The sequence below is a fragment of the Scyliorhinus canicula genome, chromosome 4 (genome assembly GCF_902713615.1).
Source record: "Scyliorhinus canicula chromosome 4, sScyCan1.1, whole genome shotgun sequence".
Taxonomy (NCBI): Eukaryota; Metazoa; Chordata; class Chondrichthyes; order Carcharhiniformes; family Scyliorhinidae; genus Scyliorhinus; species Scyliorhinus canicula.
In genome coordinates this window covers 136215773-136234331 of record NC_052149.1, presented here as the reverse complement: position 1 = coordinate 136234331, position 18559 = coordinate 136215773, and the positions used below count along the sequence as shown (strand labels likewise).

The window sequence follows — 18559 nt, the reverse complement described above, 5'->3', positions numbered from 1 at the left end:
CGGCCCGACATGGAAGAGCCCCGTCGTGCCATTCCCCGCTTCCGGGACAGCGACCTGGAAGCACTTCTGGAGGCCGTGGAGGAGCGCCGGGCCATCCTCTTCCCTAGACGTGGCCACCGGCAGCCATGCAGCACCGTGAGGCGTGGATGGCGAGAGGTCGGGGTGGCCATCAGCGCTGTGGGGCACATTCCCCGCACGGGAGACCAGCGCAGGAAGAAACTGCATGACCTCACCCGGGCAACGCCCCCCCTGCCCACGCCGGGGGGGGGGGGGGTTTGGGGCCACACGTTGCACCCAAGACACATGTGGAGGCCCCCACCCCAACCAGTGGATAGGTGCCATGGCATGGGTCGTAGTGTCCCCACCTTGTGATATTGTTGCGTTCATGTGTGCGTCCTGCCAATGTCCACCTAACCCTGAGGTCACCACCTGACACTGCACCACCCCCACAGTCCACACCCTCACACCCCACCGCCTGACACTGCACCACCCCACAGTCCACACCCTCACACCCCACCGCCTGACACTGCACCACCCACACAGTCCACACCCTCACATCCCACCGCCTGACACTGCACCACCCCACAGTCCACACCCTCACACCCCACCGCCTGACACTGCACCACCCACACAGTCCACACCCTCACACCCCACCGCCTGACACTGCACCACCCCACAGTCCACACCCTCACACCCCACCGCCTGACACTGCACCACCCACACAGTCCACACCCTCACATCCCACCGCCTGACACTACACCACCCCACAGTCCACACCCTCACTATCCCACCGCCTGACACTGCACCACCCCACAGTCCACACCCTCACTATCCCACCGCCTGACACTGCACCACCCCACAGTCCACACCCTCACACCCCACCGCCTGACACTGCACCACCCCAGTCCACACCCTCACTATCCCACCGCCTGACACTGCACCACCCACACAGTCCACACCCTCACATCCCACCGCCTGACACTGCACCACCCCAGTCCACACCCTCACTATCCCACCGCCTGACACTGCACCACCCACACAGTCCACACCCTCACACCCCACCGCCTGACACTGCACCACCCCAGTCCACACCCTCACTATCCCACCGCCTGACACTGCACCACCCACACAGTCCACACCCTCACACCCCACCGCCTGACACTACACCACCCCACAGTCCACACCCTCACTATCCCACCGCCTGACACTGCACCACCCACATAGTCCACACCCTCACATCCCACCGCCTGACACTGCACCACCCCACAGTCCACACCCTCACAACCCACCGCCTGACACTGCACCACCCCAGTCCACACCCCACCGCCTGACACTACACCACCCCACAGTCCACACCCCACCGCCTGACACTACACCACCCCACACTCCACACCCTCACACCCCACCGCCTGACACTGCACCACCCCACAGTCCACACTCTCACTATCCCACCGCCTGACACTGCACCACCCACAGTCCACACCCTCACACCCACCGCCTGACACTACACAACCCACACAGTCCACACCCTCACACCCCACCGCCTGACACTACACCACCCACACAGTCCACACTCTCACACCCCACCGCCTGACACTGCACCACCCCAGTCCACACCCTCACACCCCACCGCCTGACACTGCACCACCCACACAGTCCACACACTCACACCCCACCGCCTGACACTGCACCACCCCCACAGTCCACACACTCACACCCCACCGCCTGACACTGCACCACCCCCACAGTCCACACACTCACACCCCACCGCCTGACACTGCACCACCCCCACAGTCCACACCCTCACAACACCCCCTCCACCCCCTCACATACGACCACGTGAGTCTAATGAAACGTGCCTTACTGTGTAGTCCAGGGCCACATGAGCACCGCCGTGGAACTGTCCGTTCACCCCGCCGCCGTACATCCCCAACCTCTTCTGGCCACAGGGATGCACGGGACAGAGGGCAAGGATCACGGGCAGGATAGCCATCCTCTGAGGACGGGCCATCAAGGTGTGACGCACAGAGGACAGACAGAGAAGTAAGGACGGACAGTAATGACTCTTATGACAGTGTGACAGACGAGGAGGGGACAGCAAGCCCGGACAGTGACGCACAGAGGACGTCGCGACATTCGAGGCACAGAGGCACGGCACCTGGCATTGGCCGTGGTCTCAATGCACCGGGCCAAAGTTCCACACAGGAGACACCAGAGCTGGGGACAGACAAGGACCTAGCGGCCACGGCATTGCTTGCACCCACACCCTCCAAAATTGCAGATACACTCACCTCGGTTGGGCAAGTAAGTGACGAGGCTTCTGGTTCACAGACTGGTGAGCACCACACTGCCGAACTGGTACAGCAGGTGGAGGTAGCAGCAGCCGAGGGGCTGGACAATCGGAGGCAGGCCAGGCCCAGCACCCATCTGTTAACTAAACGGCTCCCGGGTTCCTGGGCATTCCAGGCCCACCCACAGACCCGATCGATGAATTCACTATCCCACGGACCAGACGAAGGCATGACGGCTGTCTTCCGGCAACTGCAGACGCAGCTGGAGGAGTCCATCCGCGTCCACAAATACGGAGTGGTGCAACCCAGGTCGACACCGCACTGGTGGCATCCGCGATAAAGGCAATGGGGGAAACGGTTTCGGCCATGGGTCAGGTTCTTCAGGGCGTAGGGCTTAGTGCGCACGGGTGATCCGTGGCCCAGGACAGGGCTGCCCACTCACAGGCAGCCATGCTCCAGCGCCACATGGACATTGCCGCCGCGCTCCGGGGTGTGGCCCAGTCTCAGCAGGCCATTGCCCAGTCTCAGCAGACCAACGCTGAGACCATCGGCGTCCTTGTCCATGTGATGGACAGCGTCGCCCAGACCCAGCGGGAGGTAGCGTGTCCCTGACAGGGATGTCGCACTCCCTCAGCTCCATCGCCGGGAACGTTCAGACCCTGGTCAATTCCACAGCGGGCCTCCAGGACTGGCAGTGCCAGGTGTCAGTGGTGCAACGGGGCTTGCCTCCGCGTGCACCACCGTCCCTTAGAGAGGCCCGGGGGCCAAAGGAGGTAACAGTGCCTGTCCTGGTAACCACAGCAAGGGAGGGACCGGAACACTTGCAGTCCCCCTGTCCTGTCCCTGGTGCATCTGGTGGGCAGAGGGCAGAGGAGGGTGGCAGCACTCCATCCAGCGTGCCCGCTGAGCAGCCTGGCCCATCCAGGCCAGCCCGTCCCAGGCAGCGCGCGCTGACGGGGAGTCACATCAAGCAGCACTCTCAGCAGTCCGCCTCCACTCCTGATGTACCATCTGGGGAAACACCTCGACGTAGTGGTAAGGCCCGTAAGGCCAAAAAGTTAGACACGTAAGTACGCACGGGTACAGGGCACGGATTAGTTATAGGGGCTAGGGCACGTCGTTTAATGTCACATTAAAGATGTGACACCAAACCTTCATGCGTCAGTCCTATTTCCGGTGGCCTGGAAGGGGGGGGGGGGGAAGAGAAGAGATGTGAAGGTACTCGGTGACGGTAGTGTTCGACGATCATCGCAAGGGTGAGGCCGGGAGTGCCCCCCCCCGCCCAACAACGGCGTCGTCCTCAGTGCTCCGACGCCCGCTGCCCAACATGGACATGCGATGGAGTGTCCGTGACGCATAGAGGGGACACGGAGGTGGGGGTGTCATCATCCAGCATGGCACTGTTCATACCCGCTTACAGAAGTCAAAGCCTACCGACAGTAACAAGGTGCCGCAGATGTTGTATTGCTTGAGAGTGGTGCCGTGTGTGGTAGGGTTGTGCGATGGTGCGGGAGGTGAGGGGGTGCTGGGTGGTACCTGTGCACGCGGTCAATGGTGCCAGTGCCCTGAACAACGATGACCTCCCCCTAGTGTGCGAATCGTGTGGCGATCAACGCATCGCGTGTCCGCTGTGCCAAACGGTGGCGTCGTGCGGCCTCCCGGCCATATCCCCGCGCCCCGATGGTGTCTGTCCCCCTCCTCCTCCACCTCACCCTCATGTTCAGAGTCGCTGGTCTCTTCGGCCTCACCTGATTGTTCCTCCTCCATCACATCTCCCCTCTGTTGGGCGATGTTGTGCAGCACGCAAAAGGCGACGACGGGCCTTCCGACCCTGTCGGGGTCGTACTGCAGAGCGCCTCCTGAGCTGTCCAGGCACCGGAACCTCATTTTCAGGAGGCCGAAGCATCTCACCACTATACCCCTAGTTGCCGCATGGGCCTCATTGTACCGGCTCTCCGCGTTGGTCTGTGGCCTCCGTATGGGCGTCATCAGCCACGGCCGCAACGGATAACCCCTGTCGCCCAGCAACCAGCCCCTCATCCGGGGTGGGTGATGCTCAAAAATTGCGGGGATGCAAGACTGTGACAATAGTGGGCCCACACGTGCATTATTATCATTCCCTGGTCGAACACCACCTGGGCGTTCATCGAATATGTGCCCTTCCTGTTTAGGAAGACGTCCCTGTCCCACGTTGCTGCACACAGGTTGACGTGCACCCAATCCACGATGCCCTGTACCATCAGGATGCCGACCATTGAGGTGAATTGCGATGCCCTGGCAGCCTGGTGCACGTGGTCCATCGGTGACTGCCCGGATGCACCGGTGCCCCGAGGCCTGACTGATACCGCAAAGATCCCCGCTCGCCGACTGGAAGGAGCCGGTTGCAAAGAAATTCAGGGCGACCGTCACCTTCACCCTCACTGGGAGGGCATGTCCTCCCCCAGTTCCACGTGGTTCCAGGTACGCCATCGGGTGGCATATATGGCCGACCGTCTCGCGGCTCAGTTGGAGTCTCCTCCTGCATGCCACCTCCGTTAGGCCCTCGAAGGAAACGCGGTCCCTGTACACACGGTGACGCATGGGACACCTCCGCCGCCTTGACACGACCACCTGCTCTTGCTCATCTCCTGGTGACATATCAGGATCGGTGTCGTCGCCCTCTTCCTGGCCAACGACGTGGAGATGATCCGCACCCTCCGCCTTCTCTTGGACTTGTCGGGCTTAATGGCCTGCAGCAGCAGTGGCTGGCACGGGCCCATCCGCAGCCACTCCCTCTGCAGCACCCTCCCTGAGCCGCCTTGCTCGGCCACGATGGATGGCCATCTGCATGGCTGCCGCTGTGAATATATCATCAACTTGATTTGGGAGGGAGAGGCAATGAAATTTGTTAGGAGGGCGTTTTAGCACGTAGGCAGCCAGGGCCCTTTCGATGAATGGGTGCCCAGGCAGCCTGGTCAATGTTCATTCAGCCACATACCGTGCCACCTGCCCACAGTATCCGTATCCCGCACAGTTCAACCAGTCCCTCCTCATCGCAGCGCCATCAGACACAGCCCTTCACCATGCCCTCGATTTGGAAGTGTGTCTTTGCCACCTTCGTGCCACTGCACTCCAGCTGGGGTCATGGTCCCGCGGGCAACTGTGGAGCACCCCCCCAACCCGGCAGAATGGCAGCATAATTTGCCCCGCCCCCTCCTCCTTCCCCCTTCTTAATCCCCCACCCATCGCTCCCTTCTCCTACGCCATCCCCCTTCCCTGTACTCCTTTACACAACCCATCCTCCTTAGCCCTGACGTCGCCCATCCCAAACCCCCCCTCCCCCCAACCACATCCATCCTTCCGCACCCCCCTCCCCCCAACCACGTCCACCCTTCCCCACTCCCCTCTCTCCCCCCCAATCATGTCCACCCTTCCCCACTCCCACCCCTCCACCCCAACCACGTCCACCCTTCCCCACTCTCCCCTCCACCCCAACCACGTCCACCCTTCCCCACTCTCCCTTCCCCCCAACCATGTCCATCCTTCCCCCCCCCCCCCCGCCATGCCACCCCAACCACTTCCCCCCCCCGCCACCCCAATTCTCCGGCATCTGCGGCGCCGACCACGATCTCGCCAGTTGGGAGAATGGCGGAACGGCGTCGCCCGAAAAACTGGCGTGAACAGCAATTCTCCCAGATGGCGCGGCATGGGAGAATCGCCCCCATCATGTCCCACTCTACATCCACATGTGGATATTTTCAACCATGAACTTCTGAATAGCTGTTAGGAGTGGAAATTTAAAAGTTTTTAAGGGGAGTGGAAACTTAAAAGGTTTCAAGGGCAATGGAACCAAAGATGGGTAGATGAGGGCGAAGATACAGATCAGGCATGGTCTGATTGAATGGCTGAACCGACTCATAGTTTGAACAATCTGTTGCTATGAGACCCTGGCAGATTTTATCTTATTCCTGATGCTGGCCACTGCTTTCAGCTGATATCCTGGCTGACATCACTCAATTGATTTGAGCTTCAGACCTTCTCCCTGTGTCTTACCATTTCACAATATTTCATTTGTTTATTTGGATAATTATAGGAGTTCATTTATTTTTATACAGCAGTACATTATATGTACTGTGATAGCTGTTCAGTAATCTTTACGCAGTAATGATCTAGTTTTGGACCAATGAATCATTAATTATCCCCAACTCACCTCTGACTTCTATTACTTTAGAAGATGAAGAACATTTCAAACTTTTCTCCTTTATTTAGTTTGTTGCAAAATAACACTGAACTGGCAATTTCACTCAGTGGCTGGTGCAGATAACACAAGAAAGTCACACAAGTGCAGCTGGGGCCTCTCTTCTGAGTTCGGGCTGATGCACACAGTGAAGGTTACACTGGGCTGGGATTGCTGAATTTAAGCAGTGGGTGCCTGGAATAGAGTATTCTAACCTCAGCACTGTCAAACCTTACCCTAAGGAGCACAAAAAACAAAAGGTCCAGCATCAGTGAAAGGAGTTCAATAGATAAACAGCTGGTTTGTGAAAAGAAACAAAAGGGTCACGTAATGCTAAAAGTGTAAAGGTACTGGAGAATCTCATCAGTGTTTGAACATCAGAGACTGCAATCCACCTGATCAGATAATGTGTGTGGGATGGAAGAGAACTGTTTTTAAAGCAATAAGGTGAAAATAGTCAGGGAGGGTGAAAGCAGCCGTCAAAAACCTACTGGCTGATTGATGATCATAGCTGCCACCTAAGTGCCTGGATATTGTCTTCAAACCATAGGAACTGATAAATGGAAAACACAGAATAAAACATTAAAACAGGACTCTGCTTCAGATCTTTGCCATGGGATATTGTACAGAAAACCATTGAGAATGCTATTTACATGAGTGCATGCACTGTCCAGTGTGATACTGAGCCAGGGCGGTCCTTGGATCAACCCTTTGTTCAAGCTGATTATTGTCTATTTACGTAGACATAAACATATACATTCACAAACTGAGAAAATCACATACTCACGTTCATTGACACACTCTCATGGAATCTGCTGATTATCAGACTTGCCCCTGCATGTTTGATTTTAAATCCTTTGCATGGCAAGTTGCTGAAAGTGTGAGCTGGTAATGTTGCAGTGAGGAAAATAGGGCAGCTGGGGCTTGAATGAATAGGGCAACCAAAAGCATGTCTCTTAACCTATCAGATTGAAGGATTGTGACATTAACAGCACAAGGACTGGGGAGGAAGAGGAAATCAGGTTGGATGAATCCAATGTCAAATCTGGTACAGAAAAAAGGGGAAGGAGATTGGAGTAAGAGAGAAAAGAAAATAAAAAAGGGAAAAAATACATTTTATATTTATATATTTTCCAAAGTTGAAACACGAAGGAACGCTCCTCCACACTTGTAAGTTACTTATTAGTAAGAGAAGAGCAGCAAATCTTGTAATGGCCACTAAATTAAGAGGCCGTTAAGATTTGCAGCAGTAGATTTCTGATCATGATCTGCCCAGGCCCTCCCCGATGTCGCGATCAGGTTCATGCCCAAGAAGGACGCAAACTTGATTTGCATGAGTTTGAATCCATTTCCATATACTTAGCGTGTTTAACGTGGCATCTTCAGGCCTTATCGAATCTTCCCATCACCAGGCGTGACATCACGCCGGCACAAATTACTCTACGTCTTAAAAACGGGAGCCAGATGCCATGATCTACGACAAGAAGGAAGGAGGTGAGCAGCTCTGTTTCCGCTGAACACCAGGAGACAGATCCCACTGACCAGCTCCAGAGAGCAGAGGTTGAGGTCGGGGGATGTGAGAGAAAGAGGAGGGAAGCTGTCACAAGCATAAGGCTGCACTTACGGGGCGGGGCAGGTGTCAAAGCTGGTGTCGGTGGTTCTGCGGTCTACTGTCTATGCTATTTAAGTAAGCCACACGTCGGTAGTAAGTAAATTATTGGAGAGAATTTTCAGGGACAGGATTTTTACCCATTTGGAAACAAATGGACTCATTAGCGATAGACATCATGGTTTTGTAAAGAGGAGGTCGTGCCTCACTAACTTGATCGAGTTTTTTGAGGAGGTGACAAAGATGATTGATGAGGGGGGGGGAGGTGATTGTTGTTTACATGGGCTTCAGTAAAGCCTTTGACAAGGTGCCTCATGGCAGACTGGTACAAAAGGTGAAGTCACATGGGATGAGAGGTGAGGTGACAAGATGGATATAGAACTGGCTCAGTCACAGAAGGCAACGGGTAGCAGTAGAAGGGTGTTTTTCTGAATGGAAGATTGTGACTAGTGGCGTTCCACAGGGATCTGTGCTGGGGCCTCTGTTGTTTGTAGTAGACATAAATGATTTGGAGGAAAATGTTGCTGGTCTGATTAGTAAGTTTGCGGATGACACCAAGGTCGGTAGAATGGCAGGTAGTGTTCAGCATTGTCAGAGGATACAGCAGGACATAGATAGGTTGGAAACTTGGGCAGAGAAATGGCAAATTGAATTTAATCTGGACAAATGTGCGGTAATGCATTTTGGGAGGTCTAACATAGAGAAGAAATATATAGTAAATGGCAAAACTTGCAGGAGTATAGAAAGTCAGAGAGATCTGGGGGTACAGTCCACAGATCTTTGCAAGTGGCAACATAAATGGACAAGGTAGTCAAGAAAGCATATGGAATGCTTGCCTTCATTGGATGGGGCATCGAGTATAAAAACTGGCAAGTCTTGCTCCAGTTGTATGGAACGTTGGTCAGGCCACACTTGGAATATTGCATACAATTCTGGTCGCCACACTACCAGAAGGATGTGGTGGCTTTGGAGAGGGTGCAGCAGAGGTTTACCAGGATATTGCCTGGTCTGGAGGGTGTTAGCTATGCGGAGAGGCTGCATAGACTTGAACTGTTTTCATTAGATCGACCGAGGTTAAGGGGTGACCTGATGGAGGTCTACAAGATTATGAGAGGCATGGATAGAGTGGATGGGCTGGCACTCTGTCCCAGGGTGGAGGAGTCAGTCGTAAAGGATGCTGTGGGACAGGCCGTGACCCACGGCAGCCTTCACGGCCACTTCCGTGGCAGATTCTCCCCCCCGGGCGGGGCTAGGAACACGGCCCCGTGCGTCACGGCGGCACGGCCTTGACGACGGTCGTCAAGGCCACACGTCAAGCGTCACGGCGGCTGACGCGGCCGATGACATCAGCCGCGCATGCGCAGGCTGGACAACGCCAACCCGCACATGCGCAGTTGGCGTCTTTCTCCTCAGCCGCCCGGCAAGACGTGGCGGCTTGATCTTGCCGGGCGGCGGACGGGAAAGAGTGCGTCTGTTTTGGACGCTGGCCCGACGATCGGTGGGTACCGATCGCGGGCCTGTCCCCTCCCGAGCACAGTCGTGGTGCTCCCGTGCCAATCGGGCATCTGGCGCCCATTTCACGACGGCAGCAAGCAGGTGTGTTTGCTGCCGTGGTGAAACGGGTGTGAAGGGCTGGCCGCTCGGCCCATCGGCCTCGGAGAATCGCCCATACGGCGAGCGGCGAATCGTGGCATGGGGGGGGAGAGAATAGCGGGAGGGCGTGAAAAATGTCGGGAGGCCCTCCCGCTATTCTCCCACCCGGCATGGGGGGGCGGAGAATCGCGCCCATGGTATTTTCCATTGCCTAGGAGAATGAAGCAGGATGCCATGTGTTTCCCCCCTCCCTCTTTCTGTTTGCATTGGCTGCAGATCCCTTGGCCATAGTGTTGAGGTGCTCAGATAAATGGAGGGGGTTAGTGAGGGTGTGTGGAGCACACGGTGTCCCGTGCTGATGATTTGTTGCTGTATATCTCTAACCCGGGCTCTTCCGTGTGGGAGGTAATGGGACTGCTTAGAAGATTTGGGGCTTTTTCAGACTCTAAGTTAAATTTGGGCAAAAGTAAGTGCTTTGTGGTTTCTTCATCAGGGGAGGGAGTTGGGGGGGGGGGTGGGGTTACCATTTCAGATGGCAACAACCCATTTTAGGTATTTGGGAATGGAGGTGGCTCGGGTTTGGACCCGGCTCCGTAAGTTGAACTTTACGAGTCTGTTGGGCAGGGTCAAGCTGGACCTATTGAGGTGGGACAGTCTTTCCCTATCGGGAGCAGGTCGGGAGCAGGCGATTAAGATGAACATTTTGCCGTGGTTTTTAATTTCATTTCAGCGTTTACTGGTCTTTTTGCTAAAATTGTTTTTTATGGTGGTGGATAGGTTGGTTTCACCATTTGAGTCGGCAGCTAAGATGCAAGGATTAGAAGGTCATTACTTCAGAGAGGGTGACAGCCGGTGGGCTTGGCCCTTCCAAGCTGGTTATATTATTATCGGGTGGCGAATGCAGAGAAGGTACAGGGCTAGAGCAGGGAGATGGAGACTTTGTGGGTCAGGATGGAAGCAGGTTCTTGTAAGGGGTCGGCAACAGCGCCGCTCCAGTTTGCCCCAGGGAAGTTCTCGGGAAGTCCTGTGACGGTGGCCATGCTGACAATCTGGAGGCAATTTCAGCAGCACTTTAGATTGGGCGTGGGGTCGAAGTTAATGCCGATTTGAGGGAACCACAGGTTTGAGCCGGTGAGGATAGATGTGAGGTTTCGGGGATGGGATGAACGAGGGGTGATGGAGATGAGGGATTTGTTTCTGGAAGGGCGTTTTGCAAGTTTGGGGAAGCTGGTGGAGAGGTTTGGGTCCTGTGTGGGAGCGTTTCAGGTAAATGCAGATGCGAGATTTTGCAATAAAGGATTTTCTGATCTTTCCAGTGGCACTGCCCTCCTCTTTGCTGGAGGGGGTGTTGTCGCTTATGGAGTTGGAGGGGGTGAGGGTCATCTCGGCGATATATGGGAGGAGGATAAGGTGTCTTTGGAGGAGGTTATGGCCAAATGAGAGGGGGAGCTGGGGATGGCACTGGAGAAGGGGTTATAAAATCAAAGGAAAGTTGCAGCACAGAAGGAGGCCATTTGGCCCATCTAGTCAGAGAACACCCAGGTGCCCTTTCTAGTCTTACCTTCCTGCACATAGCATAAGGCCCTGTAGCTTAGAGCACTTAAGGTGCAGGTCCAGGTAATTTGTAAAAGATTTTAGGATCTCTGCCTCCACCACCAACTCGGGTAGCGAACTCCAGACACCCACTACCTTCTGCGTAAAAATGTGCTTCCTCATGTTCCCTCTCCACCTTCTGCCGCTTATCTTGAATCTATGGTTATGGAATTCCCCACCAAGGGAAACAATTTTATCCTGTCCACTCTATCTCCTCCCTTCATAATTTTGTACACCTCAATCAAGTCATCCCTCAGCCTTCTTTGTTCCAAGGAAAATAACCCCAACCTGTCTAATCTCTCCTCGTAGCTCGTAGGGATGTGGTGTGAGGTTCTGTGGAGGGCGAATGCCTCAACCTCGTGTGCGGGGCTGGGGTTGATACAGCTAAAGGCAGTGCACAGAGAGTACCTGACAAATTCGAGGATGAGCCGATTGTTTGAGGGAGTGGGGGATATTTGTGAGCGGTGGAGGAGGGGCCCAGTTAATCATGTACACATATTCTGGTTGTGCCCGGAGTTGGAGAAATTTTGGAAGTCGTTCTTCAACATAATGTCGCCGATCTTGCATGCGGAGTTAGAGCTCAGGCCCTGGGGCACATATTTGGGCTGTCATACGTGCCGGAGTTGCAGACGGAAGTGGGGGCAGATGTTTTCGCCTTCATCTCGTTGATCGCTTGCAGGTGGGTTCTGTTGGGGGTGGAGGTCAACTTCTTCACCCTGTGCCTAGGTGTGACTGGGGAGACTTAATGGAGCACTCGCACTTTGAAAAGGTGAAATTCACTTTAAGAGGGGTGAGTGAGGGATTCCATTGAAGATGGAGTTTATTAATACTACATTTCAGGGAGTTGGTTACCGTCAACTGCTAAGGGGGTGGTGTGGGGATTGGAGGGGAAGGTTGGGGGGGGGGGGGAATGCAGGAGTTGGTGCTGGGTTTATTTTGTTTCATAATATTACAGGTGTTAAATGTAAAAATGTTAACATTTTAATAAAAGTACTTTTTAAAAAGCCACATATTGCCCTAAAACCATGGCCCCTTGCTTAATACATTTGGAATACTGAGTGCAGTTCTGGTATCCACATTACCAGAAGGATGTGGATGCTTTGGAGGGGGTGCAGAGGAGGTTCACCAGGATGTTGCCTGGTATGGAGGGTGCTAGCTATGAAGAAAGGTTGAGTAGATTAGGATTGTTTTCGTTGGAAAGACGGAGGTTGAGGGGGGACCTGATTGAGGTATATAAAATTATGAGAGGTATGGACAGGGTGGATAGCAACAAGCTTTTTCCAAGAGTGGGGGTGTCAGTTACAAGGGGTCACGATTTCAAGGTGAGAGGGGGAAAGTTTAAGGGAGATGTGCGTGGAAAGTTTTTTACGCAGAGGGTGGTGGGTGCCTGGAACGCTTTACCAGCGGAGGTGGTAGAGGCGGGCCCGATAGCATCATTTAAGAGGCATCTAGACAGGTATATGAAGGGGCGGCAACAGAGTGAAGTAGACCTTGAAAAATAGGAGACAGGTTTAAAGGATCTGGATCGGCACAGGCTGGGAGGGCCGAAGGGCCTGTTCCTGTGCTGTAATTTTCTTTGTTCTAAAAGGAACAAAGCACAAAAGAGGCTTTTCTTGAAAGCATAATGGATTAATTTGCCTAAATGATTAATTTGCCAGTTCCTGACTCCATTTGGTCACTGTGGCGAAATAACTATTCAAATTAAAACTGAGAATGAGGATGTATTAGAAAGGATTGTTTCTAATCGCAAATCAGTCACAGAAAGATAAATAGAGGCTAAGAAAGATTAGATCAAGTGAGAGAAAAGAGAGACAGAATGATTTAAAAAGAATATTAACATTTACAAAATGCCTCTGAGAAATTCAAATTCTGAAGGATTGAGACTCCATACCAAATAATAGTTAATTTTCAGTGCCAAAGATGTTGGTTGTCAATCATTAATAGCCAACACATGAATACACATGCTAATAATTGCAAGACCTAGTTCTGTGATGATTTTACTATTGATTTAATAGACAAATACAGAAAGTTTCTAAAAAAAAGTAGGGAGTCTAAAGCTGAGATGCCATTTCTGCATTACAACTGAGGCACAACTTGGAATTGTGCACCCTGAAGATGCTGTGTCATTTATCCATAAATAAAACTGAGCACTATCAGCTTTGCTTTAATTTGACAGCATTACTTTTTTTTAATTTGGTTTTTGTTTGTTCATTGTGCTGAGAGATGTCAGCACTGGTGAATGGACCACTTGCAGACATTTGTGTCAGCATCAGGGAGTGGAGTTAATTGGTAGTTCTTTCAAAGAAGAAGCACGGGCAGAGTGGGCTGAATGGCTTTCTTCTGTGCTGTAACATCCTATGATGTCCATTTGGAGGTGGTTTAATGGCTTGGCTCAATGTTCATTGGGAACTTGACCAAACACATTCCATGTGAGATGCAACAACTGGGGAAGATTTTCATTCCATCTTCCCAAGTTGGATTCAAATCCCAGGATCCAGAAACAGGATCGAGGGGTGCATCCCTGCATTTTAAGTGACTAGAACCATGCCAGAACCTAACCTGCCAGGAGTAAAACAAACCATTCTTTCTCACTTTGTCTCACTGACAGCTTGAAAAATTTACATTTCCAATAGAATGATGAGTCTCATACTGCAGCTTTCTTACAAATCTCTTCATCTTTATTGAGGCTTAAATTTTGGATAAAGATATAACTGTGCTTCTTCTGTCAACAGAAGTTGCAGCAAGAGCCTGTCACAAAAAAAATACCTAAAAGTAGGCTCGTACTTCAACCCTTTCGCTTCTCTTCACAAGCCCCAAGAAAGAAAAATGTGATTTACCATGGCTGAGTTTACCTTTCCAGGTGCTGTTACACTGTGGGGGTGAGAGGAATATTGATTTGCACCCTAATTCTGCCTCTGATATTATTTCCGACAGCCTTTGCAAGAGGGTAGATTTTAATCGAATTTCACCTGCCTCAAAAATGGGTTGTGGGATCAGAAAGACAGGTTAAATAGAAAGATGTAAAACAAAAGGTATCAAACAGAGAGAGAAAGAACACTTAGAACAGATAGGACAGAATATCAAAGAATCCTGCCAAACAGAAGGAAGCCAATCATTCCATCGTATTTTTGTTGCCTCTTAAAGGGAACTATCCAATTAGTCCCACTTCCCGACTCTTTCCTTATATGCTAACGGTAACATTAAACTTCAAATAAAAGAATCAAAGTAAGGGCCATTGGAAAAGGATGAGGCCAACAATCTGAGATGGGCAATTTGTTTGATGTTTCATTATTCTGAACTGTAGTGTTAATGTTACAGTAATGGGGATATGGTAGTGGTAATGGTTATGTTACGAGACTAATAACCCAGAGGCCTGAATTAGAAGATGAGATCAGATGCCATCATGTCAGTTTGAGAGTCTGAAGTCAGTTTTAAAAAGCTGCAAATAAAATTCTGGCACCACAATTTTTCTTTTTAAATTCTGAAATACTGCACTCAGTATTGCCATCTACTGACATAGACAAGCTAAAGTGCCCACGTCCCATCCCCATTACTCTGCTTTAAACCATTCTCAGGTCATTAGCTTTTCCTCAGCAGGAAAACATGCCGGCAAATGCAACATCTAGAACACTTGTACACAATAACAAGTGAACATTAGATCACCCAATCAATCCTACACTCCTGAGGTTTGGAGAAGCACATATTCTGAAAGGCTGGAAGAAATAAGTTTGGTTGGCTAATGTGGCTCACTGCTCAGTTAGGAGAATGCTTCGGGGTAGCTCAGTGTTACTCGCCAAGGTAAATTATGACTTTTTGCTATTGCTCCACTTCCCCACATTCAAAAAACAAAGATGGAAGAGGCAGTCAGTGTTTCACACAAAACATCAGTATATATTTTAAGGAAAAACAATGTGCACACATCACCTCTTCTAACTGCTTCTCTTCCAGACTACATCTGCTCTCCCATGTCTGCCTTTCTCCTCCCAAAACACTGTTCTGGTACAATTAGACTACAAAGCTATGGATCACAGAAGAGGTCAACGGGCCCTGGGGCTACAGGGTAGGTGGAGGAAGGGAGACCTGCTGCTAGCATCTGAGGGCAGAGCTTCGGCTGAAGTGGAGAATACCCCAGCTAATGGAACTTCCTCCTTCCCCACTGCGCGAGAGCATTCAGCTAATGGCTCACTTTGTACAACCCTGGCACCGTGACACTGTAGCAAGGATACAGCCAGTTGAACAGCATGGTGTAGCTGGCTTTTGTGTTCAGAGCAAAGGCAATCCCTCTGAGGTCCCGTGACAGGCCAATCAACATGCACTGTTGGAGAAAAAAAGGCAGAGTAATTGATTTTTATGTTATTAGACAGCAGATGGAGATGCAATGAGCCAATAATAGTCAAATCACAGACTGTTGTCGTTCACAGTTAAAGGCAATTTTTTTCCTTTCTCTAAACCTTGATACATAACCAAAGAACGAAAGATTATTGCATAATGTGAACAGGAAATATTGACCTTCATACTTGCACAGTCGATATAATATATCAGTTTTTATTAAAAATAATGAGGATCGTCTGTTCCTTGTAGCTTCTGGAGACAAGATCCTCAGTTTTACTGCACGGGAATGACTTTAATTGGCTTAAACTGGAAGTGCTGTTATACACAGTGCCAAATAAAGAAGAAATATGTATAATGCTGAATAAACGCTTTGTACAAAAAGCACTACATGCATGGCACACTATAAACATATTTAAAAGGAGCAATGTGGTTGATCCAGCACATAGATATATTCTCTGTTAGGGAAATTAAAGCTACTTGAAGTTTTTAAAAGAACAAAAAAATCCCAATTAGCATGTGAATGTGGCAATGTCTTAGAATGAGTTAAATTCTCAACTTTCTCCCCTCCTCTCCTGATTCCTGGGATGTCAATTTCACCCTTGAAGGTTGATGCCTGAATGGACATTGTACATATGGGAGTGCAGAAAGCAAACTGAGGCAAACCTGCTTCTGAACACCCTGTGGGATATTGGTACTGACCAACTGTGTTGCTGCTCTGCCTATTCAGTTTACATTTTGTAAATACGTAGCATACCAAAACACACGTCATAAAGGCAGTTCAGATTATTCAACAACTCTTTAAGCCATCTGCATTTTTAAAATTTAGTAGTTTTTATATGGCTTTCAATTGATGCAAATACCACACTTTGTTGAAATAAAATGGTTTTATCCTGCCTATCTTTCCTTTGTTTTAAGAATCTGATTTTTCCACCCAACTATGAAGAAAGGTTGAGTAGATTAGGATTGTTTTCGTTGGAAAGACGGAGATTGAGGGGGAACCTGATTGAGGTCTACAAAATTATGAGAGGTATGAAAAGGGTGGATAGCAACACGCTTTTTCCAAGAGTGGGGGTGTCAATTACAAGGGGTCACGATTTCAAGGTGAGAGGGGGAAAGTTTAAGGGAGATGTGCGTGGAAAGTTTTTTACGCAGAGGGTGGTGGGTGCCTGGAACGCTTTTCCAGCGGAGGTGGTAGAGGCGGGCACGATAGCATCATTTAAGATGCATCTAGACAGATATATGAACAGGCGGGGAACAGAGGGAAGTAGATCCTTGGAAAATAGGCGACAGGTTTAGATAAAGGATCTGGATCGGCGAGGCTGGGAGGGCCGAAGGGCCTGTTCCTGTGCTGTAATTTTCTTTGTTCTTTGTTCTAACACCAAGGAAAGTCTGGCCTGAGAATCCTTCTGTTAACATGAGCTGGACAAGTCTAGGACGTTACCTCTGAGGGCTGGGCAAAGCTAGATCGGTACTTCAATTACTTCCAGGGTAATAACATAGGATCCACAGAATCTCGATAGTGCAGAAGGAGGCTATTCAGCCCTTCGAATCAACATCAATCCTCCAAAAGAGCCTCTACCTAGGCCCACTACCCCACCCTATCACTGTAACCTCATAATCCTACCTAATCTGCACATCTTTGGACACTAAGGGCAACGCAGCTCCTTAGTTGCAACATAGCCTTTTAACACTGGACCAAATGACAGCTTTTTAAAAAAAAAGTTATTTTTACATTATACTTTGCTAAAAATCAGAGATTGAAACTGCACATTAACTAACCTGAAGAAGCTGAGATACGAATGATGGACTGACTGTACCGTGAGTGAGGATTTCTGAGGTTAGGGGGTGGGATTGTACAGCCCCCTTCACAGGGCATATTTTTAGAGGGGATGGGGATGGGGCCATGGAAAATATGTTAGGTGGTTAGTCCTCTGCCTTCCCACCCAAGCCGACCTGGTCCCCATAATATGGGGGATGGATAAGGCAACCACTGGTCTGCATTCCTTTGTACTACTGAGACCCTGAAGTGGCCATGACTTCGTTTTGGTGCTGCTGGGATTACAAGAGCTGCTGGTGAATCAGATTGGCCCAGAGAATGGGCCAGAAGACCCATTCTCTGCTGGTTAAAGTCCCTCCCCAGCAGGTTATCACTGTATGGAGCCTTTGGAACTAACGTGCCTTCTGGAGGATCGAGGAGTGTGCTCCTTGTAAAATCTAGCCCATAGTTTCAATCTTCAAGGTTTTTAAAACCCACGCCTGATGACATACAAGCACCAATTCTTGAATGGATGGAGGTTTGGAGGGAAGAAAGTGCAGCAAAGGAGATAGAGAAAAGGTAAGGAGGGAAAAGAAAAGTGGAGGAGAGAGCAGTGGGGGAAGGGGAAGAAAAATGAAAAGGTAAAGAAAGCACTGGGAAAGTGTTGAAGGGTACAGTTCCCACCAGTCCTAAAAGACGTGCTTGTGCGGTGAATTGGACATTCTGAATTCTCCCTCTGTGTACTTGTGGTAGTCACCACTATTGTATATATCACATACGAGATGTAATACGGTAAGGCTTCTGTACTACAGGTACGGGGGTAGATCCCTGCCTACTGGGTCCGCCCAGTAGGCGGAGTATAAATGTGTGTGCTCACCGAGCTGCGGCCATTTCGGCAGCAGCTGCAGGAGGCTACACATCTCTGCTTAATAAAGCCTCGATTACTCTCTACTCTCATCTCGTCGTAATTGATAGTGCATCAGTACCCGAACAGGTGCCGGAGTGTGGCGACGAGGGGATTTTCACAGTAACTACATGTAGTGTTAATGTAAACCTACTTGTGGCAATAAAGACTATTATTATCGTAAGAATTAGTCAAACTAAAGAAAAGAAAATGTTAAAGAAAGGAAAAATTGAAGATTTTGTTCGCCAGATTGACAAGTATCAGC

The 18559-nt window shown here is 50.6% G+C and overlaps 1 protein-coding gene across 1 annotated transcript in view; it reads right to left on the bottom strand.

Annotated features, from left to right (window-relative positions):
- LOC119965026 (ran-binding protein 17-like) overlaps window positions 1–18559 on the bottom strand; it is a 1262848-nt gene that overhangs the window by 362069 nt on the left and 882220 nt on the right. Inside the window, exon 20 of the mRNA XM_038795235.1 lies at window positions 15529–15617. Coding sequence (XP_038651163.1) covers window positions 15529–15617 — 89 coding nt within the window. The remainder of the gene's footprint in view (window positions 1–15528; window positions 15618–18559) is intronic.